The 19,423-nt window shown below is 37.8% G+C and overlaps 1 protein-coding gene across 3 annotated transcripts in view; it reads left to right on the top strand.

Annotated features, from left to right (window-relative positions):
• LOC112460075 (protein FAM13A) overlaps positions 1-18,857 on the top strand; it is a 51,112-nt gene extending 32,255 nt beyond the window's left edge. For all 3 annotated transcript variants that reach the window (XM_025024536.1, XM_025024537.1, XM_025024538.1), the window contains 7 exons: positions 12,190-12,360; positions 12,897-13,038; positions 13,343-13,576; positions 14,244-14,453; positions 14,677-15,327; positions 15,411-15,658; positions 15,833-18,857. In XM_025024536.1, coding sequence (XP_024880304.1) covers positions 12,190-12,360; positions 12,897-13,038; positions 13,343-13,576; positions 14,244-14,453; positions 14,677-15,327; positions 15,411-15,658; positions 15,833-16,046 — 1,870 coding nt within the window. In that variant the 3' untranslated portion in view covers positions 16,047-18,857. The remainder of the gene's footprint in view (positions 1-12,189; positions 12,361-12,896; positions 13,039-13,342; positions 13,577-14,243; positions 14,454-14,676; positions 15,328-15,410; positions 15,659-15,832) is intronic.
• Positions 18,858-19,423: the final 566 nt, after the last annotated feature.

The raw sequence follows: 19,423 nt of genomic DNA, 5'->3' as shown, positions 1-19,423 counted from the left end.
TTTACTGATGACAAATGGCATAGGATATCTTTATAGAAAAGATACATTTTTAGACTTTATAATACATATATAATAATTCCAATTATTATTAATAATATAATATAAAATAATATATTAATTATATGATACCACTTTTAAAAATATAATCACCATGAATTAGATTTAATATTATAATATTGTTGTATAGAATTGTTCAAAGGTAAATGAAGGATTCAAGATTTTAGTTATCTGATTTTTATGCAAATTGCTTTTATAGCTGTTTAATTTCGAGGAAAAGAATCAATGGCACCGTCCGTAACTTGCGGAAATGGGGAGCAGGTCGATTACGTTAATTACCTCGTAACTCGCTCCTAAACGCTCCTAAGTTTGCTCGTAATTTTTTATCGTGCCGATATAATTATGTTGTACGACGAGGCGGAATTTTCCCGGTTGTAATCATAATTAAAAACGGTATATGTAGCGGGAAGTCGAAGGACTTCGAGAGATCGGGGAATGAAGTACCATCAGATTTATGCGTTTCGTTTTTTTTTTTGGAAATGTCGGCAATTGACACATCGCAGAGAAACGATTACGCGAACTATGGAATCGTAAATCGCGCAATCATAACATGAGCTTCTTTTCGGAATTTCGTTGTGGGTGTACCGATTTCGAAACGTAGCATGGAAAAATAACGTTCGTTTTATATGCATACGCATATGATTCACACGCGACGATTCTTTTGAAGTTTTGCAGCAACAAACACAGCTTGCTCCTTCTTTTATCCGCGGTACTTCTTTTTTATTAGCCATGAATTTACGATCATCACAATGACTTTTTTCCACCCCGGAATTATCATTGACAAAAATAAAGATTGTTTAAATTTTTTGTTTTAAAAAGCAAGACATTCTTTTAGTTGACATTATAATAACTTTTCTAAATAGCGGCATATGAGCAGCAGTAAGAAAGTAAAAGTTTGTCACGTAGTTAATAACACAGTATTATGCATAAGTAAATAAGATTAGTAAAAATTATTTTAAGACAGTATGTAAATAATGCGTACGTAAATTGTTTTCAGATAAATATGGTAAATATGTATATTTTTAGAAATATTTTTAAATATATATTGATAAAGTAAAGTTTCTACGTTTTCTATTACATAAAGGAAAAAATTGTCTATATATTAAATTCTGCCAAAATACGATCAGTTCCAGAAAATATTATCAGAAGAATTTTGATGTATAGCTTAATATTTTCTTTTTCTTTTATAAAAACATAAATGCATGTAATTGTACAATATTATATTATGCAATAAATAATTTTTTTTATGTTGTAATTAAACTAAAATATCAGTTTTAAATGTAAACTTTGTCAATGAATTAATTCTCTCTGACATAGATGAATCACTGATCTAAGGAGTTCTCTTATGAGACGAAGAAAGCTCCGCAAAGTGTAATTTAGTTATGAACACACAGCTCGCTCGTGTTCATTCGTCGTCGTAGATTTTACGATGTACGCCCAGATCGCTAAATGTATGTTGACGACGACCGAAAATAGAGCCGTTGACGTCAAGGGTACCAAACGCGCGCGCGCACGCGCGCGAAATCATGAAACATACAAGCATAATGATCGCATTCGGCACGGCGAGCATTACTACGAGCCACGGGTTACGTGCCTGTCGTGTATACGTCGCATAAACCAGCTAAAACGAACGCCAAGTCGTTAAAACCTAGCTACCGTCCTTCCGGTAACTCTTGCGACATATCGATCTCGATTTAATTTTGACCGTCTCTGAGCAGAAGCGAGAGATCGATAACGATCGCATTCGTCATACATATTTTGTTATTGTAGTCGAGAAAATGGGCGCTATATAAAGGTGACAAAATGAAATAATAATCTCTTTCTTTAATTGATATAACTTTTTAGGTGTGTTTGATCTAACTTGTCCGAAGCGCCGCGCCTATTAGACAAGAGAAACTGCACGATTCATTTTACCTGATTTACTGAAAGAATTAATTTATTTTATGACTAAATTATAACTTTTCAATATAAACCAATACAATCTTGATAATGTTTTAATTTGATAAATTTTTGAGCACTCGATTTCTTCTTTTATTCTCCGTCATTATTTTAAAAACTTAATTTTCTAGATGCAACTATTATCCGCATAGTTTGTTAGATTGCGACACCACCGTTTAATTCTCTTACATTTCACATTGTAATTCAATGTTTCTGAAAATTCCATGAAAACATTTCCAATTGGCGAAGTGAATTACGCACTTATGCAATTTTTGCCAATAATTATACATAATTGAACTAGGAAAACTCACGTGCTCTGATGACTGACGTATTCCGCAGACGAGCTTATCTTTTTGGATAAACTAAACACGACCGCGACGAGCAGCTTGTATCGCTCTTTTCCTCCCTCAAACATTTATTCAAATGGCGCAATTTTACAACGTAATTTCGCAGAAGAAATGGCCCGGCCGTCTCGCAAATATCGCGCGACATCGGATCTATTTTTCATCTTCCCACTCCCTCTCTCGCCCCCTTCTTTGCCTCGACTAATATAACCGCAACGTATCCGAATTGAGAATTGTTTTTGATCGACTGTACATAAATAATAGCCGGCGTGTTATACTGAGTGACGTATCGATTGACGCAGCTCCATTTATATTTATTTAGTTCTCTCGTGCACACAATGCCGAATAAATATTTTAATTTGCATATCAAATCTACTCCTTCTTTTCTTTTATTTAAACAACGTCGTTGCAATAATAAATTATATGTTGCACATTTAAATGGGATGTAAATATTTAATATGCAAACAGGGAGGTTTACATATTTTATGGGAACAGAGATTGCGCCTGTCCAACATTTATACCTTGATGAATTTTTTCCATCTCGTCCGTTAAAGATAATTACAATAATGTAGATTAAGTTTGAAAAAAGTTAACTTTTTAAATCTGATTTTAATATTAGCATAGGAAGTTGATAATCGGATGGGAATTTACTTAATTTTCCGACGTCGAAAAGATTAAAAAATGCACCCACGCGTCGACACCCGAGCCTCGAGCTTTTCGAGTGCGGCGCAGAAGGTGGTGCATCGAGATTCGAGACTTGGTTTCTTTCGGCCATAAAGCTTACGGCAGCTCGGGAACGAGCTTCGGAAACCGGTTCCGAGACATTTGTGTTTCTCTCTCATGCACGCGCGTCACACATATCGCGTGTGCATACGTGGTAAACCGCCACAACTCGGCCTGTCAACCGGCCGGTAGGGAGAAAAAGGACGTCGGTTTTCTTTGCGATTTACGATTCACTGTAAAGTTCATTACGACCGTGCCGCGCAATCGAGAGAACTCCATGCATAATTCAGGGAAAGGACTCTCAAAAACAGCGTCGCGTTTTTTCGCAGGATTTCCATCGGAAATCTCCGCTCTTTTCGGCGGCTCGACTCCAAAATCGTTAATGATATTAATGACTTTCAAAGCGAGCAGCTCTTGTCTTAAATTTTCAAGTGACAAATTCGACATTAAGTCCGACGAAAATAAACGAAGCACAATAGTGTTGCACAATATTGAAACTAAAACGCATATATAACAATTTCTTTATTTATCGGATCAAATCGATCTTGGACTGGTCCCGCGTGTAAATTCGCGTGCGATTGCATGTTGTAATGCAGAGAAAGGACCGCGTGAACGGGTCCGTTCTGTCACGTGCACGCGCGACGCGACAGCGCGATATAGACGAAGGAGTAGACGGCGGAGTAGCGCAGTCGGTTTTCCGCCGGCGTCGTGCGTGTACATGCGAGAAAGAAGATATACGGCAATTCGCGTGTATTGTGCGTGTGCCGTGTGCAGCGTGCCTGTGAAAACGCAAAACGCAAAAATCGTCCTTGACGCGCGCGAGCGCGTGTAGGCGCGATCCCTCCTCTCGTCTCTTCGCTGTCTGGATACCGGAGCAAAGAAAAAAAAAGAAGCATCCGCACATCTTAAAGACACAGTGTTCGCACAGTGCGACGGGAGACCGCGTGACCGGCACCGCGGTGGCACGACGATCACCCTGACCCGGTCCTAATTAATCGCGTCCGCTGCAATTAGTCGCGAACGCGAGCCGAGAGGATCGTTAATTGAAGAGCCGGCGGAATTCATTCGCCGGCTACGGAACGTCCTTCTATCGAGAACGCTAACTCTGGGTTAACCGAATTTTCTCCGTCCGGCTGTGTTTACGGGTAAGACCGTAATTCTCGGATAATTAAATTGTATATTGTAATGCGGCTTCGATCATTAAATTACCGCGGCTTTGATCGCCGATCGGTTGAACATCGCTTGGACCCGTGGAATGTCGAAAGCGTTTACTTGAGAGATTGACATTAGTGACAATTGTATACGTCAACGTTTTACGCGTAAAAGCATCTTAGAATCCAAAAAAGAATTGGCACAAATTTACCGATAAATCCTTAGACGAATTTAGAATCGATCTCGAAACCGAAGTTTTCCCTTTCCAGAGTCTAAAGCTTTCTAAACAACACTTTCCCAGGGTACCGAGGCTCCAGGGCTCCGGGGTTAATGTGATAACGAGATTTCCGTACAAGAGGTTCCCTCGTAATTTATTCGTTTGTTATCGTCAGAGATTCGAACAAAAACGAGAACAGACAGATCTGCCGTTGAATCTCGCAAAGAAATGCAATTTTCAGAATAGCTTTCGAACATTCATGGGTGCGATGTGTGTCTGTGCGGATTGGACATTACTCCGCGATATCATCAGTTATCGTTGATCATAGATAGATTGTAGTACTACATACAGAGTGATTCACCATTATTGTCTCATCAGCAATTTTTAATGGAGCGCATTTGGATTATTTTCAATGATCATACATAAATGAATGCCGTAGAGATACTCTGGGAGAAATTTTGACCGATTTTCTTGCAGTTAAGCAACTTAGGCTCAGTTTCACAAGTGTCGGTTAACTTTTAATCTTAGATTAACTCACTCTTCGTCTCTTTCTAAGGGGGACGTTAAAAGGAGACGAAGAGTGAGTTAATCTAAGATTAAAAGTTAACCGACACTTGTGAAACTCGGCCTTAACATTTTGGTTAGTGCTCCTTAAGTGAAAATTATCTTTGCGTAACTGAATATTGACAGAACTAATTGAGAGAATTGACTAGTATAACTTAAAAATCTTTGAAATAGATAGAATAGTTGATTACGATTTTTAGTTACGCGGGGCTTATTAGGGTTACGAATCCAAATAATTTTGATTACTAATTGCGGGCCCCAAAATGGGTAGCTTAACCATCTTTTTTTCCCCAGAATAAAAGTCTAGACTGAAACAGTCTTCTTTAACTAATGTTTACTCTCTTGTGAAAATAAATAGAAATAGGATGATTTTGCATGCGTTCACACATAAACTTGATAGTGCTATCAATCTGGCGGATACGGTTTCTTTTAATCAGACATCATTTCGAGCCGGTCATCACGGATCCGTGATGATCCTTTTAAATTTCGAATTCTGCGTCATCGTGCCATTAGTGTTTTAATGCACTCGTTCATCTGTCGATATTCGAAAGTTAAAATTAATCGCTGCACTAGTAACTAGTAACGGTTCGGCAGTAGAGACAGATCGCTCTGTATCGACATCTGCAAACGTCATCGGCGTAATGACTGGATAATCGCGCGGAAATCTCCACCGGCGCAGGCGGTGCTTTATGCGCTCTCTTTCTGCGTTACCATGCAGTTGCCGGCAATCAATCGGACGAGCGGAAAAGGAACGAGCCGCTTTTCTTGCACGCAAGTGCGTTCCACCGGGGGAAAGCAAAGCTGCGCAAAGCATTACATCGCCGATCATCGTCGCGCGTGATACGTCGTTCTTCGGTGATCGTATATATCGGGATCACCATTATCGTTCGTGTGTGCACGCGTTTGATTGTGTGCGTGCGCGCGCGCCCGCACGTTCTCCACCTTCTGTCCGTCTGTACGTCTCTCACCCGTGTGTTGTAAGTCCCACGTGCAGACTACCATAAATGTTTCATCGAATCGCCGAGAGACTCGTCTCCGCTCCGCCGGTTGTGCTGCCTCGTCGTTGGAAAAGAAAGTTGACGCGATTACATGAGCGCGACGCGCGACAGCGGGGGACCCGCGTGCCCGTGAGTTGCACATTTAGCATAATTTTGCGCGGCGATGACTTTGCGCGAACGCGCGCCCGATGACGTTAACGCTGCCGCGATCCGCTCCGGTTTTATCCGCGGTGGTTTCGGAGCAAAGACGATCGGAAGCGAGGCGGCCGGAAGCAAAGTTGAGCAGCGAACAAGCCGAGGGTCTCGTTTTCATTTCGGCTGACTGCGGAAGCGCGAAAGTTACGTCAAAGTTTGCGGCAGTCTCATTGTCAGATAACGTGAGAATTATTTTTGTCATATCGAGATCGTGCCGTCTTGAAATATATTGAATGTAATAAACTTTCTAGGACTATCGAATTTCTCTGCGAAGAGATAGACAGATATTTCAATTATAAAAACAAAATTTGTATATTTGAATCAAATAATTGAGTAATTTTATTTCTGTACTACATTAAAAGAAGATTAAAATAATCGGCTGTATATTATTTCTGTAAACTGTAGCCCCAGAGACCATAACATCCTTCTCAAAGTATCGAGCTAACAATAAAACACAAAGCTAGAACACGCTCGTATCGACGGAAAACCGCTATAGCAAGAAGCAACTTATCATGTATACTTACTGAACGAACGGCGCAACAGTTTTAAGCAGAATAAAAATTGCAGCAAAATAACTCGATAGCACTTGTAAAAAGAAAAAAAGAGAATGGTAAAATCTGATCTAACAATAAAATATTTAGACGTTGAACACCTTTAAAGATATAGATGACATCTCATATTATAGTGAAGTCTTGATAGATTTTACGTTCTATACATAGATATTGACATGAATGTACAATTGCTAATCAAATTTTAATTGCTTTAGTTTAATTCTTTATGTAAACTCTGACTTGATTTCATTATTTTATTTTCCGTGCCAAAATAGTTTCTACGATATTCTACTTTTATGTCGTGCCATGTTTTTTTCATGTCACTTTAGATTCAGTCGTTCCAAAGTTAATTTATGAAATTGTGTCGCAATGAATTGTAATAGAGAAAAAACCAAAATGTTTCATGAATTTCAGGATACTTCTTAAGATCTGGACATTTCTGAAATATTGTATTTTGACTTTAGTCTCTACAATGTCGGCAGATCGCACCAGCGCGTTTGTATCTCCCGTTTGCATTACGGTGCATCAGAAGGCGTTCGATCGCACCAGCACATCGTCTCGTCGAACGGCGCGGCGCCGCGCCGCGCCGCGCCGTAAATCCATGGTAATTTGTGAAAGAGCTGAGGCCTTGCAGTTAGAACACGCCGGAGCTCAACGAAGAGTAGATTTCCACGTCGCCCTTAATCGAAATTTATTAACCGTAGCACAAGTGCAAGTACCGCGTGGAATTACACCGCGCGGATTGGATAACGCTCGCGCGTCGCTTATTATGCACCTTGATATCGTTTCACGCCGGAAAATTCCTTATGCAACTGGCTAGACGGTAACGATCGCTGACATAAGACAAATAGCCTTCTATTTTTAGACGCGATATCACGAGTCTCCGGCACGAGAGTTTGACGTGTTCGATTGTCTCTTAACACTGATAAAATAACGAAAATATGTCGAGAAAAGAAGTCGATGCATTATTAACCTTTAAGTGCGTCTCGAAGTGCGTGCATATATATACAAAGCGGCTTTCGATGCTCCGTATATTCTCTCTTATGAAGTTCGAACTGAAAACGCGCGGCTTTGCACATCTGTAAAGGGCCTTCTCTGGCTTTTCCGGTCCTTCTTTTTCTTCTGAATGGGAAGGCCTTTTTGTAGGCCTTCCTACCTGTAAAGATTGAAATTAAAGAAATTAAAGAAGAGTTTTTTAAATATTTTTGTAAGATTCTTTAAGTAGTCATTATTTATTTAAAAAAAATACAGAATGCTACAAATTGTGCATTTAAGGATTAAGATGCATTAAATTGTTAAGAAAATATCAAATAAATTTTGAATTTTTATAATAAATTTAGTAATTTTCTGTAGCTTACATATATAACTTATATAGGTAGCTTATATAGGTAAATTTAACTACTTCAATTATTTGAATTTTTAATCTTACGGAAATAGATTTTAATATCGTAAATTTATAGTCGCATATATATATATATATATATATATGTATATATATAGTAGGTCTAAACAGAGGTAAACAAGTCGCGTGGAAATCTTTCTAGAAGATACGGTGATCTTCAGTAAATGACTGTCACGAGCCCCCGTTTATGTTAATTGACATTAATCTACGCGGAACAAAGTTTGCAGGCGAACGGCGAGTCTCTAGCCGCCCGTTCGAATTAATCAAATTATGTCTTGTGCGAGTCCGGCCTGCCAATTTATTACATCTATTCACGTGACGATGGATCATTCTCATCATCATCATCATCGCGTCACCTCGATTGTCCCTCAATAAGCTTATGCGCTTCTTCGCAAACAGCGCGCTCCGTTTTATCATGTACTTTCCTATTCATTCGCCGATCTCCGCGATCGGAAGAACATCGCGCGCGAATATCGTGTCACGATCTACCAATTGATCATCGCATGTATCTGATTCCGAAAGAAAGCAAAGAAACTGATGTTTACGGCTGGAGAACCGAGGAGCTAATCGGAGACGCGAGATGAAAAGTGCGATTGTCAGGATTTTTCGTACGGATGCTGATGTCACCAACACTATGATAATGACGTAATTAAAATGTTATTATTTTCTACGACGAAAGTGCGGAGCTCTCTATCAATATGCTGTGACTATTCAAGTAGTATTTTAACCAATTTCTCGGTTGACCCAAATATTTTTTAAAATTCATAAATCGTTTCTTATGTAAGACTGCTACCATTTTGCAATGACGTATTATAATATGTATTTCAATTCGTATCTGTGTTTGCGCAAATGTTCAGGGTATAACAGCAACGTTCGCAAAGCACTAAATTGACGTGCGTTTCATTAAGGATTGATCGCTCAGCAATTAACGGCGCGTTACCGGCCACGAATGACAGCGTAATTGGCTCGCGGTCGTGTCGATATTTCTATACGATATGAATTTTCTGTTCTGTGACCACCAAAAGCGATGTAGTGACACACAAAAATATCACATCGTCAGAATTTTTCTAATCTTTGATTATATAGGTACACAAACAATATATTGTGCACTCGAAGAAGTGATATTTAGAGTCTGGTGCAGCTGCGATGCCCGACTCGCCTCGAGGCTTTTAATTGAGTCTCCGCGATGTCTGATTAGGATTTCCTTTTCCTGTTGGTCGTTGTGTATACTTCACAATAGATTTTATCGCGACGTTTAAGCGTTGCTATAAATATTCCCTTGGATATTTCTAAGCATATCGAACAAGTACATATGTTCTATTTGAAGACCGTCTTTTTTTGACGTAAAGGTATTTATTTGAATAACACATTTAGCAGTTTTTAATTAAATATTAAAATCATAAAGTTGCTGCAATCATCTTTTAATATTGTTTAGGCAATATTTTAAATTATAATATTGTACTTATAACATTTATAGATGTATGTGGAACGAATCTTTAGTAGTCTATTATTATAATTCTTTATAATTTTGGAAAGCTTATTTAATCGATCTAAGAAATTAATAAGCATTTTTAAAAAGTATTGAATCAATAAAATAAAAACGTAAAAATATTGTAAAAGTCGAAAGAGATTGCATAAGAATGATATGGAAAAATTTGTGAAAAATGATTAAATATCGGTTTTTACTTTTATCATACTTGATACGAGCATTTTGCTGTCGAAAAAATTGATGAAAATTGAGGCGTACATTGTTGCGTCATACCTTTATTTCCGTAAGCTTCGCTTCTGCGAACAAGCTACCGCGCCGTTTGATGAGTCACGATGAAAGTATCTATCCCGAGTATCTCTTATACTATACTCGGGTCGCGACTTGTGACACAAGATCAAGTCAGGCGTTGAGGACGTCCTGAATTCGCGAAATGAAAAAACTTAAATTCGTGAAGAAAAAGAAGAATCGTTTTCTCGAAATTAAGATAGCGCTGCCCCGTTATAAAGTTCAACATCTTTTATCATCAATTAGCATTTGTAATGAGAAAAAATTATGGCAAACTGAGGCGACTTTAATCTCGCATGTTCAAGAAGAAAATAATTACGTGGAAGGATTAGATTCGCGAGACGTGAATTTAAATCGTATAAGTTGTGAATGTAATCCTATAAAGATGATAACGAGATTTCGCTGACTGCGATAATACTTTTGCGCGCGAGGAAACTTTCACGGAGCACGAAAAATTGCATCTGGAAAAAGAACGTCCGGATTAGGCTGTAGAGTTAAGTGCAATAAGGTAAACGTAATTCACGTGCTGCTTTTTATCTCAGAGTGAAAAATGCAAATCTAAATCCGACTAAAATATCGTTTGGCACTAAAGCAACTATATTTTTAAACAGATTTTTTTACGTGACATTTAATAAATCAGAGAAGATAACGTCTAATATATTAAATCTAAAATTATTTGCGAAGAGGATAAAGAAAGAGGATTTTAAAGATTTTCAGGCTATTTGTGCAAGGAAAGTGGCAATCGGAAAGTTACTGAAAATAAGTAGCTTATTTTGTAATGAGTGGATAGAACAAAATAAATCAAACATTATACCATAAAAGAAATTTGTCATTTTTATTAATTTATAGGGCAAGAAGAACATATATTTATGAACTTGCAATTATCGTCCAACCTCAGATGATTGTCAGTTCGAAAATATAAATCACAGAACTACGGAACTGAATTGTTGTTTCTTTTTTTATGATATTTATTTTTGCAAGTTTATATATACCCATTTTTTTGTTAGAATGACAGATTTTTTTCTGCAGAACAGTATTTAATTTCATTTTATTTCGTCCATTGTTATTACAAACTAACAGATTTAGTTTCAACAATTTTCCGATTGTCGGAAAATATTGTATTTGCGTTAAAACGACCTACACTGAGAAAAAAAATTGTTAATTCGAAAAAATATTTAGTCCGATACGTTCAACTAAACATTAGTTGTTTCAACAATTTATTTAGTTTCTTTAATTAAGAATTAATTAATTTAACTAATGTTTAGTTAACTAACTAAAATATTTAGTTGAACGTATCGGACTAAATATTTTTTGGGATTAACAAATTTATTTTCTCAGTGTAGTAACCCAGCATTTTATTTCCCAGAGCCGAGAAAGCGAAATAAATATTTCGCGATTTTTATCGATGCATTTCCATTTAATGGCACTGCAGAATTAGTCGCGCGCGTCACAAATTATTCCCTAGGAAACCACCCCTTTCCACACGACTGCAATTACGTCGTATTATTATAGCGGTACCCGCGGCGAGCACGCGGATCCGATATTTTTCGCGCACGCAAACACGCCTCTAGCCGGTCGAATCCGGTTTGCGAATTTCGTAGTGATAAGAGAACCGTGCGCGCGATAATGGCTCTTCTCTATTGAGGTCCGACACTTGAGCCAGTCGTTTTGTAATTACTACGCTTCTCGTGCGATTGAAATGCAAAATAAACGCGCTCACCTGCCACATTATCTTAATTACTGTACGTGCCTCGTATTGTTCCCCGGTGTCTTGTTCAGGATCATCTTGTTTAACATTTCGCGTATCTCCGTTGCTCCGTCGCGTCCGTCATCGCGCATCCTACGTACGACAGATGTAATGGATCGCTTTATCCGGTCGACATTAGCGCGTGATGACTGAAAAAAAGAAAAATAGAGACCTTATATAATATTTCGCACGGACGGGAGACTTGGCACATCGCCGACAATCGAGAGCAAGTGCGACTCGCTACGTCGCGCGTCGGCCTGACCGTCGCGAAAAATTGCCCGTCAATCTTTTTTTTTTTTATTTCCGCGGCTCCTTATCGAGTTTCAATATACGTTGATGTCTCGCCCGTTTCCGCACTCTCATATCTCGCAAATTGCGCTTTTACTGCGGCCGATTGACTCAGACGGCAGTCGATTAAGTTCGAAGGCTGACACTTCAAGATCGTCGCGCTTCGTTTCGCGATCGTTTCTACGATCTGACCTGGTTTCTCTCTCTTTTTTTCCGCTCCTGTCCCCGTATGGCTACAGTATCCGTGAGAATACGGTGAACGGCTTGGTACCTGCCGGCGACTGTAAGATCTGCAAGGATACGAGAGACGAGCCGAAGGACTCCGAGGGTTCGTCCCTGCTCTGCGCGCTGAAACCGCGTAAGCGCAAGGAACGTCGCGAATCCTGTTGCCAAGAACGGAAGCTAATAAGGTATTCTTGCATTAAGAATCATACGAATCCTTCGACGTCGTTTATATTGTTTATAACGTCTTTGATTTGATCTTGGATTTGAATTGAATTTTAATCCCACTAAACTGTTTATATTACATTTTGACAAACCAAACACCTTTAATTAGATTCAATTAATATTTATTGACGAAATCAATTTATAGTATAAATATTTTATTGCACGCATTACAATTTTGTTGTTAGAGCACTTAATTTATGTAATTTGTGTTGTATTAATTATAACATGTAATGGCCTGTTATGTGTTATAATTGTGAAAGCGCTTTGCACGTGCGGTAGATCGCTGACAAATTATTCCGAACTTCATGTAGTTTTGATTTCTCTTCGTTATTAAATTGGCTGTACTATTAACAACAAATATTGAATTTGAATTTGTGAGAATTATCGCGGCGCAGATATATGCAGCGTTTATTTGCTAAGTGCAAATTGAATTTTATGGATATATTTGCATTACGGCGGATCTAGAAAAAAGAATTGTACATGGAACTGCGCCTTTTAGGAGTAGCAGTGAGGAACGCGTTCTTGACAGTCCCACTGACGTCGCAGATACGATCAGGCGTGTAAGCAGCCACGAAGATTTCAATAGCGAGGAACATTTGCATATTTTGTCGCAACTTGGTCAAGACATGGGTCACGGCGTGGTGAGTATAATCACGGCAATATGTAATGCTCAACTCTCAAAATATGACATTTTTGTAATTATAATTTATGTATAATACTCTAGAAACATTTTCTAGTAAAGCTAATTGTCTGTTAACATTTTTTATCTCAAACGTATCAAAAGTGGACTTCCAATTATTGCATAATATATTATTTATTTTATTTTACATTTTAAACTAGAGATAATTTTTTGGTATATAATAAATCAATATTTTAAGAGAATTAAACATTAATCTGATCGTAAACGTAAGCTTGATTGCTAATGGATTTGTGATTTTGATGCAGAGATGTGGCGGATTACCGCTCCATGAAAGAACGAACGTTTCGCCGGTGTCGAAAAAATCGTCATCGGTGCCGTCGCCGTGCGAGGTGGTTGTGGCGACTGAAAAATATGACTGCGACGCCGAGAGATTGAGAAATAGCGAACGCTTCAGCAGAAGCATCACCCCGAGAGGCAGAAGACAAGCGCGCAGAAGAAGAGTACATAGAGTCCCGGATATTGACCAGAATTCCAGCAAGGTAAATAAAATCCTTCGATATTTTCACAGAAATGGCAAAGGTTAAACTTTACGAGTCATATATAATATCTATGTTTGTTAAAAGTTAATTTTAATTAAAATTCAATCTGAGTAAAGTAAATTCCGATATTGCAATATGGTAATTCAAATTGCATTTTAAAAATTGGCATATTTAAATTTCTAGGTGTGTGTGAAATTTGCAAACTCTGTGCAATATGTGCGCACATTCTTAATAGTAGGGGAGAGTGGGGTAACTGCGAACACGGGGTAAACGCGAACGATATTATTGTAATATATTATTAATTATTAGAATAGTGATATTCTCCCACTTCTCGTATGTACACGTACCACTGAGCGAATATCGGACTATCACTGGGTGCGAGAAGTGGGAGAATATCCTACTCTAATATACTACAATAATAATCGCTCGTGTTTACGCAGTTACCCCACTCTCCCCTAATAGGATTTTATAAATGTTGAAGCGATAATATTGCGATACTTAAAATATATTTTTTATTATTTTATTTATAATTATATCTATAATTAATAATAAATTTATAATAAAAATACATAATATTTATTATATAAATATTAAATATATTTAATGTGCCACACACACACACATATGATGAATTATTTTTCATAAATAAAGAATTTTATTTCTTTAGGAAAATGAAGAAGAGCCTGAAAATATGTACATCTCCAATGTATCACCGAGTCCTAACAGTCATAATGGCTCGCCAGCTCAAAGCTTTCTGGAGATGTTAAGCAGCGGACCGAGCAGATCACCTTCGCCAGCTCGTCCGCCCACTGTTGATCACGAGGATGTAAATAATCCCAGTTTAACCAATTGGGGCTTTCAACATTTGGAAGGAAACGTAAATATCTGGATTAATAAAAAGATTAGAAACCACGTATAATTATTAAATTATATTACACGAAATTAAACAATTAAATGTAATTTTAAACAAAAAATTACGAATTATGTGAATAGTGATATGCAAAAAAGTGTACATATTAATCAAAATTAAAATTTTTATCAAAAAATAAACATTCCAATTGTTCTTGTATCGATTATACGTGTCCAATGGATCTTGATAGGAAGAAGCCGTGGACGCTCGAGTAGAAGCTATGCTCTCGCCGAGGAACTCGCTGTTGGTACCCAGGAGATTTTATTCTGAGGAGGAGATACAGCCGAGCACGCTTAGCTCGTCAGAAATGGGACTGAAGAACCTTACGAAGCACATTAACGGCCTGAAGAAGAAGATCAAGAAGTATGAGGACGAATTTGAAGAAAACTTCGGCTATCGACCGAGTCATTCTGACAAAATGAGCAATCGCGACATCAAACGGCTGTGTACGGAGCTGAATAAGTTGCGAAAGGAACACAAGTTACTAAAGGAGGATCCAATAGGCGCGCTTCTGGCCAACGCCAACAATCGACTGAACACCACTGGCAGTCTTATAAACAACAACAACGGCCACGAGAAATCCCAGGCGATGTCGATAGAAGAGGTGGTCAAGGAATCGGAGAAGAAACTCAGTGAGAAGCGCATCAAATACAATCGGTCCGATAACATGGAGGAGCTCAATTACGATCAGTTGTTGGATGAAAAGACAGCCGTGCAAAAGGCATTGCTTCAAATCGAGAATACTTTCGGCAGACCAGTCTCTAAGGAAGACAGAGCGGTCGTGCGACCATTGTACGATCGGTACAGAACATTAAAGAGATTGCTCATTAGAGCGGGCGCGGTAAGAACAATTAATTGTTATTAACTAAATATAATTCGAAATAAATTAAAAAAAAATGACAATGTGTTTTATAAACGTTACAGAGCAAAAACAAGGACAGCATTTCGGAACTGGCCACGATCCTAGAGCACGAGACGATGGATTTCACGTCATCGAGTCTACCGGGAAATCCCGTAGAGACTGACAGAAGAGCCAGCGAACCTGACATGTCACATCGAGGCATCTTGGACTGTATCGATCCTATGGATCAATTACCAACCGACAGTGATAGCCAGCATAGCAGCAGCGAAGGTAGTCGCGGTGTAGGTGAAAGCCTTCACGCTCTTCCCCAGTAAGTTTAGATTAAGATTAAATATAGTTTGAGAAATTGTTACATATTCTTTTTTTTTTGCCTTTATTGACTTTATGCTCTCAGAAGAGATTTTTAAATTAAAAACTATTATTAATAAAAGAACAAATCCAACTTGAACATATTGATCAACAATGTCATCTCTTCTTCTTGTAGAGAAGAATTATTGATGCAACAACGGACTACTCGAGAGGAGAAGAAGCGGCTTCGCAGAGCGTTGAAGGAATTAGAAGCGCAGTTTGAAGCCCGAGCTGGTCGTCGTATGCAACGCGAAGATCGCGGACCGCAAGTCACCACCGTGTACGAATCCTACAAACAGGCGAAAGCGAAACTGAGACTGATCGACGCCCTCATAGCTAAGAAGGCTTGACGTAGTATTTAATTCGAGTAACGAAGAACTGACTTGAAACAATATTGTTGAATCTTAAGCTATCTTTGAACGTCTGTAAGAAGACACATCTGTCGCACCACGCAGGCACATTCATCGCCGTCTACAATTCCTGCATCGTGCGGCCATGATTAAAAAGGCCTGAAAAAGCAATATCTGCTGAAGCGAAGAACACTACTGTAACATAACGAGAATCTATCGTCTAGAATCAAAAGATTTCGCGAACAAAAACGTGAAAGTGAATAATACATGTGAGTGTAGGATTTACTTCGCTTTCGTAAGATCATGTGTACCGTATATTCTCTTATACGGTTTTCTTTCGATCGCAAATTCTGTTCGCGTTACAACGCTGGGGAATTAATACCGAATGTTTTCAATGTTACAGTATCTTTTTTACAACATCATTTTCGATCAACATAATCGATATGTTGAAAGTACGCATAAGTGGACATATAATGAGCAATAGTAGTCCACATGATATCGTGGTAGTACATTTCAACTCTAAAAGTGCTAATAATTCTACATAAAATGATTATTACGATGTGATGTATCGTAATTGTTCGATGAAATCGCGTATCTTGTTCACCGGTTCACTTTGTATTTAACGTGTTTGTTTGCAATGGAAGATTTCCATTTGATTGTCCTCCATTCATTTCATCGCGTATGCAGCATTAGGATACATATTTGACGTTAATAAGAAACTGCTTATTTTGATATATTTACAGTTTATAAAATTGATCAGTTACAAATATATAAAAAAAATGTACTTATATTTTATATATATATATATATATATATTTGTTGCAAAGATTTCTAAACTTGTTTGTACTTAAAGTGTCAAGTTTTATAGCGGTTAACGCAAGAACCGCTGTTGCTATTGAACAAACACCGACTTGTCATTTTAAATCGTTTAAACAACTCCTCAAGATTTTTCCAACATATAACGATGTGTATCATACGATTGTGAGAAACGTGTCAGACAGCACATTTATTTTAAAGTCACATGTAATTTTATTTTCGTAATATTAACATTTCAAAAAGAATAGGATTTATTTGACATTATTTCGGGAGGAGTTCTCGTTTAGTTTTGCTGTTAATGTAAAGCCGGTTGAATTTTTCTCACGGACGATAATATAATTATTGTGTCGATAAGACTTAAAAGAGAAAAGATAGAAGAAAGCGGGTATCCATATAATGATAAACGTTTATAGTGGACCCGATATTTATTTTATCATCGTACAGTAATCGCTGAAGTCTAAACGCTGAAAGAGTAATGAACGAATCTGTGGGGTTACTCGTAATATAAGTACCTTGTAAGAGATATCACATGTTGTAATATTGTAGAGTACTATAAAATGTTACGATCTTAATAACGTATTAAAAGAGAAAGAGAAAAAGAATATTCACTAAGAGAAGCTCGTTGATTTTTGCGTTTATATTTTTGTACAAGTACGATTTTAAGGCCATTCGCAATGTATACACACACAACCGACTAGGGACTACTATCATAAAAACGCCTTAAAATTCCACTTGAATCGATTTTTTCACATAGAATCTCGAGAATCAAGGGTGCTAATGGCTTGAGTTCTACCGCATGCCGACTAATACGAAAGAAATGCTTTGCGAATCTCTGACTGATGAGTTGCAATCGCGCTGTTTTCTTTTTCTCATTTTACTACGACACAGCGATGAAGTATCAGTCACCGTTTCAGAATCGGAAGTTCTAATATGTAATTAAGACACAAAAGCCGCGGTGGTTTTAACTCTTTCGGGTATCAAACAGGAAACGAAGATCGGCGATGAAATTCACTATATATAAATTCACTCGCTGATCTCGCATACCCGCAGGATAAAATTATATAAAATAATTATATATCGATGGCAGCGAAGTCGCGAACACATAAATGCGAAATGCGTTCTGATTAACAAAAATGAGTAAGAAGCAAAAAAAAGATCAAGACAATTTTTTAGACCAAAGCATTTTTTAGTCTGTGATATAATGAGAGATATATTTGCGTTAAGATGGGAGAATGTGTGTGTGGAGTACTCGGTTCCGTTTCTGTTTCCTTCTTCCTTTTGTGAAAACAATTTTGTAGAAGAACAAGATAAAGGGAGATGATTTTTCCGCCGTTTCCTTCGTGCTTGAAGTCGGCGATATCTTCAAAAGATCTTACAGCGATGACGATAGCGTAAAGAAAGCAGAGTCCTTTTCCGAAAGAACGGTTGGAGACAGAGGGTACAAGAAAAAGTGAGAAAATGGATTTTTCGTAGACCAATGATCGGAATGAATATGAAAATAAATATTAAAATTCAGCAAGAATGTATCACTTTGTTAATTGGTCGCTCTTTGAAATTAATTAATCTCTTATCTGCTGCCATTTAATCACTTCTTCGTTATTTGATATTGCATAGCAACAAAAAATGTGCGACAGTAGGAACATCGTCGCAACAAGATCGTTCTCCGCGTTCGTCGCGGGATTGTTGTCCTCCATCCGTACTGCCAAAAGGACTGCGCTGTTCACGAGAGAAAAATTAATTTTGTATTTAACGCCCACAGGAGTGTTTTTATTTCTCGCGGGTGCACTTAAGCCGCGCCCCTCCACTAGTAAGAAAGAGAGAGAGCAAATTAGTATTATCGTAGATCTAAGATAACATTTTATATTAACGTTAACTAAGGTACATTTTGTAGTGGATAGTATCTTTAACGCATAAGGATAGATCGCGTGATTCTGTGTAGACGCTTTGAAAAGAAGAGAGAGAGAGAGAGAGAGAGAGAGAGAGAGAGAGAGAGAGCAGCAAGAATACTTTAAAAAAGAAGACAATGTAGAGGGAAACGAGGAAGAGGACAATTTTATTTAGCGAAGCTAAGAGGATCGTGAATCGTTTAATTGGTACTCAATGAAAAAGAATAACGCTAGATATTCCATGCGAATCACATGATCTACGAACATATCTAGAGAGATTAGAATCTTACGACAAAGAGAAAGAAAAAAAAGTGTAAAAAAAATGAAATTACTAGCGTAACGATCAATTTCTCTTGGATATCGTCATACGTAGCTGACAATTACAATCAACCGTGAGAGTCGTGACGACGAGGAATCCGTCTCTAGCAGGAGTCCTAAGAAAAACCACCTTCGGCGTTTATACACACACATGTTGATTCTGTATATACATATATATAAATATATTATATATATAGAGATATACACACACAAACAAACACACACATACAAGCGGAAGAACTGCGTATATATATATATGAATTACATACAACCATACACGCATACAAAAGGAATAATACACATTATTATGGGGTAGCAGGCAGAATCGAATAAAATGGAATACGATCTGCTGGAAAC

The sequence above is a fragment of the Temnothorax curvispinosus genome, unplaced genomic scaffold, assembly GCF_003070985.1.
Source record: "Temnothorax curvispinosus isolate PA1 unplaced genomic scaffold, ASM307098v1 QBEX01010307.1, whole genome shotgun sequence".
Lineage (NCBI taxonomy): Eukaryota > Metazoa > Arthropoda > Insecta > Hymenoptera > Formicidae > Temnothorax > Temnothorax curvispinosus.
This window is presented reverse-complemented; position numbering and strand designations above follow the sequence as displayed.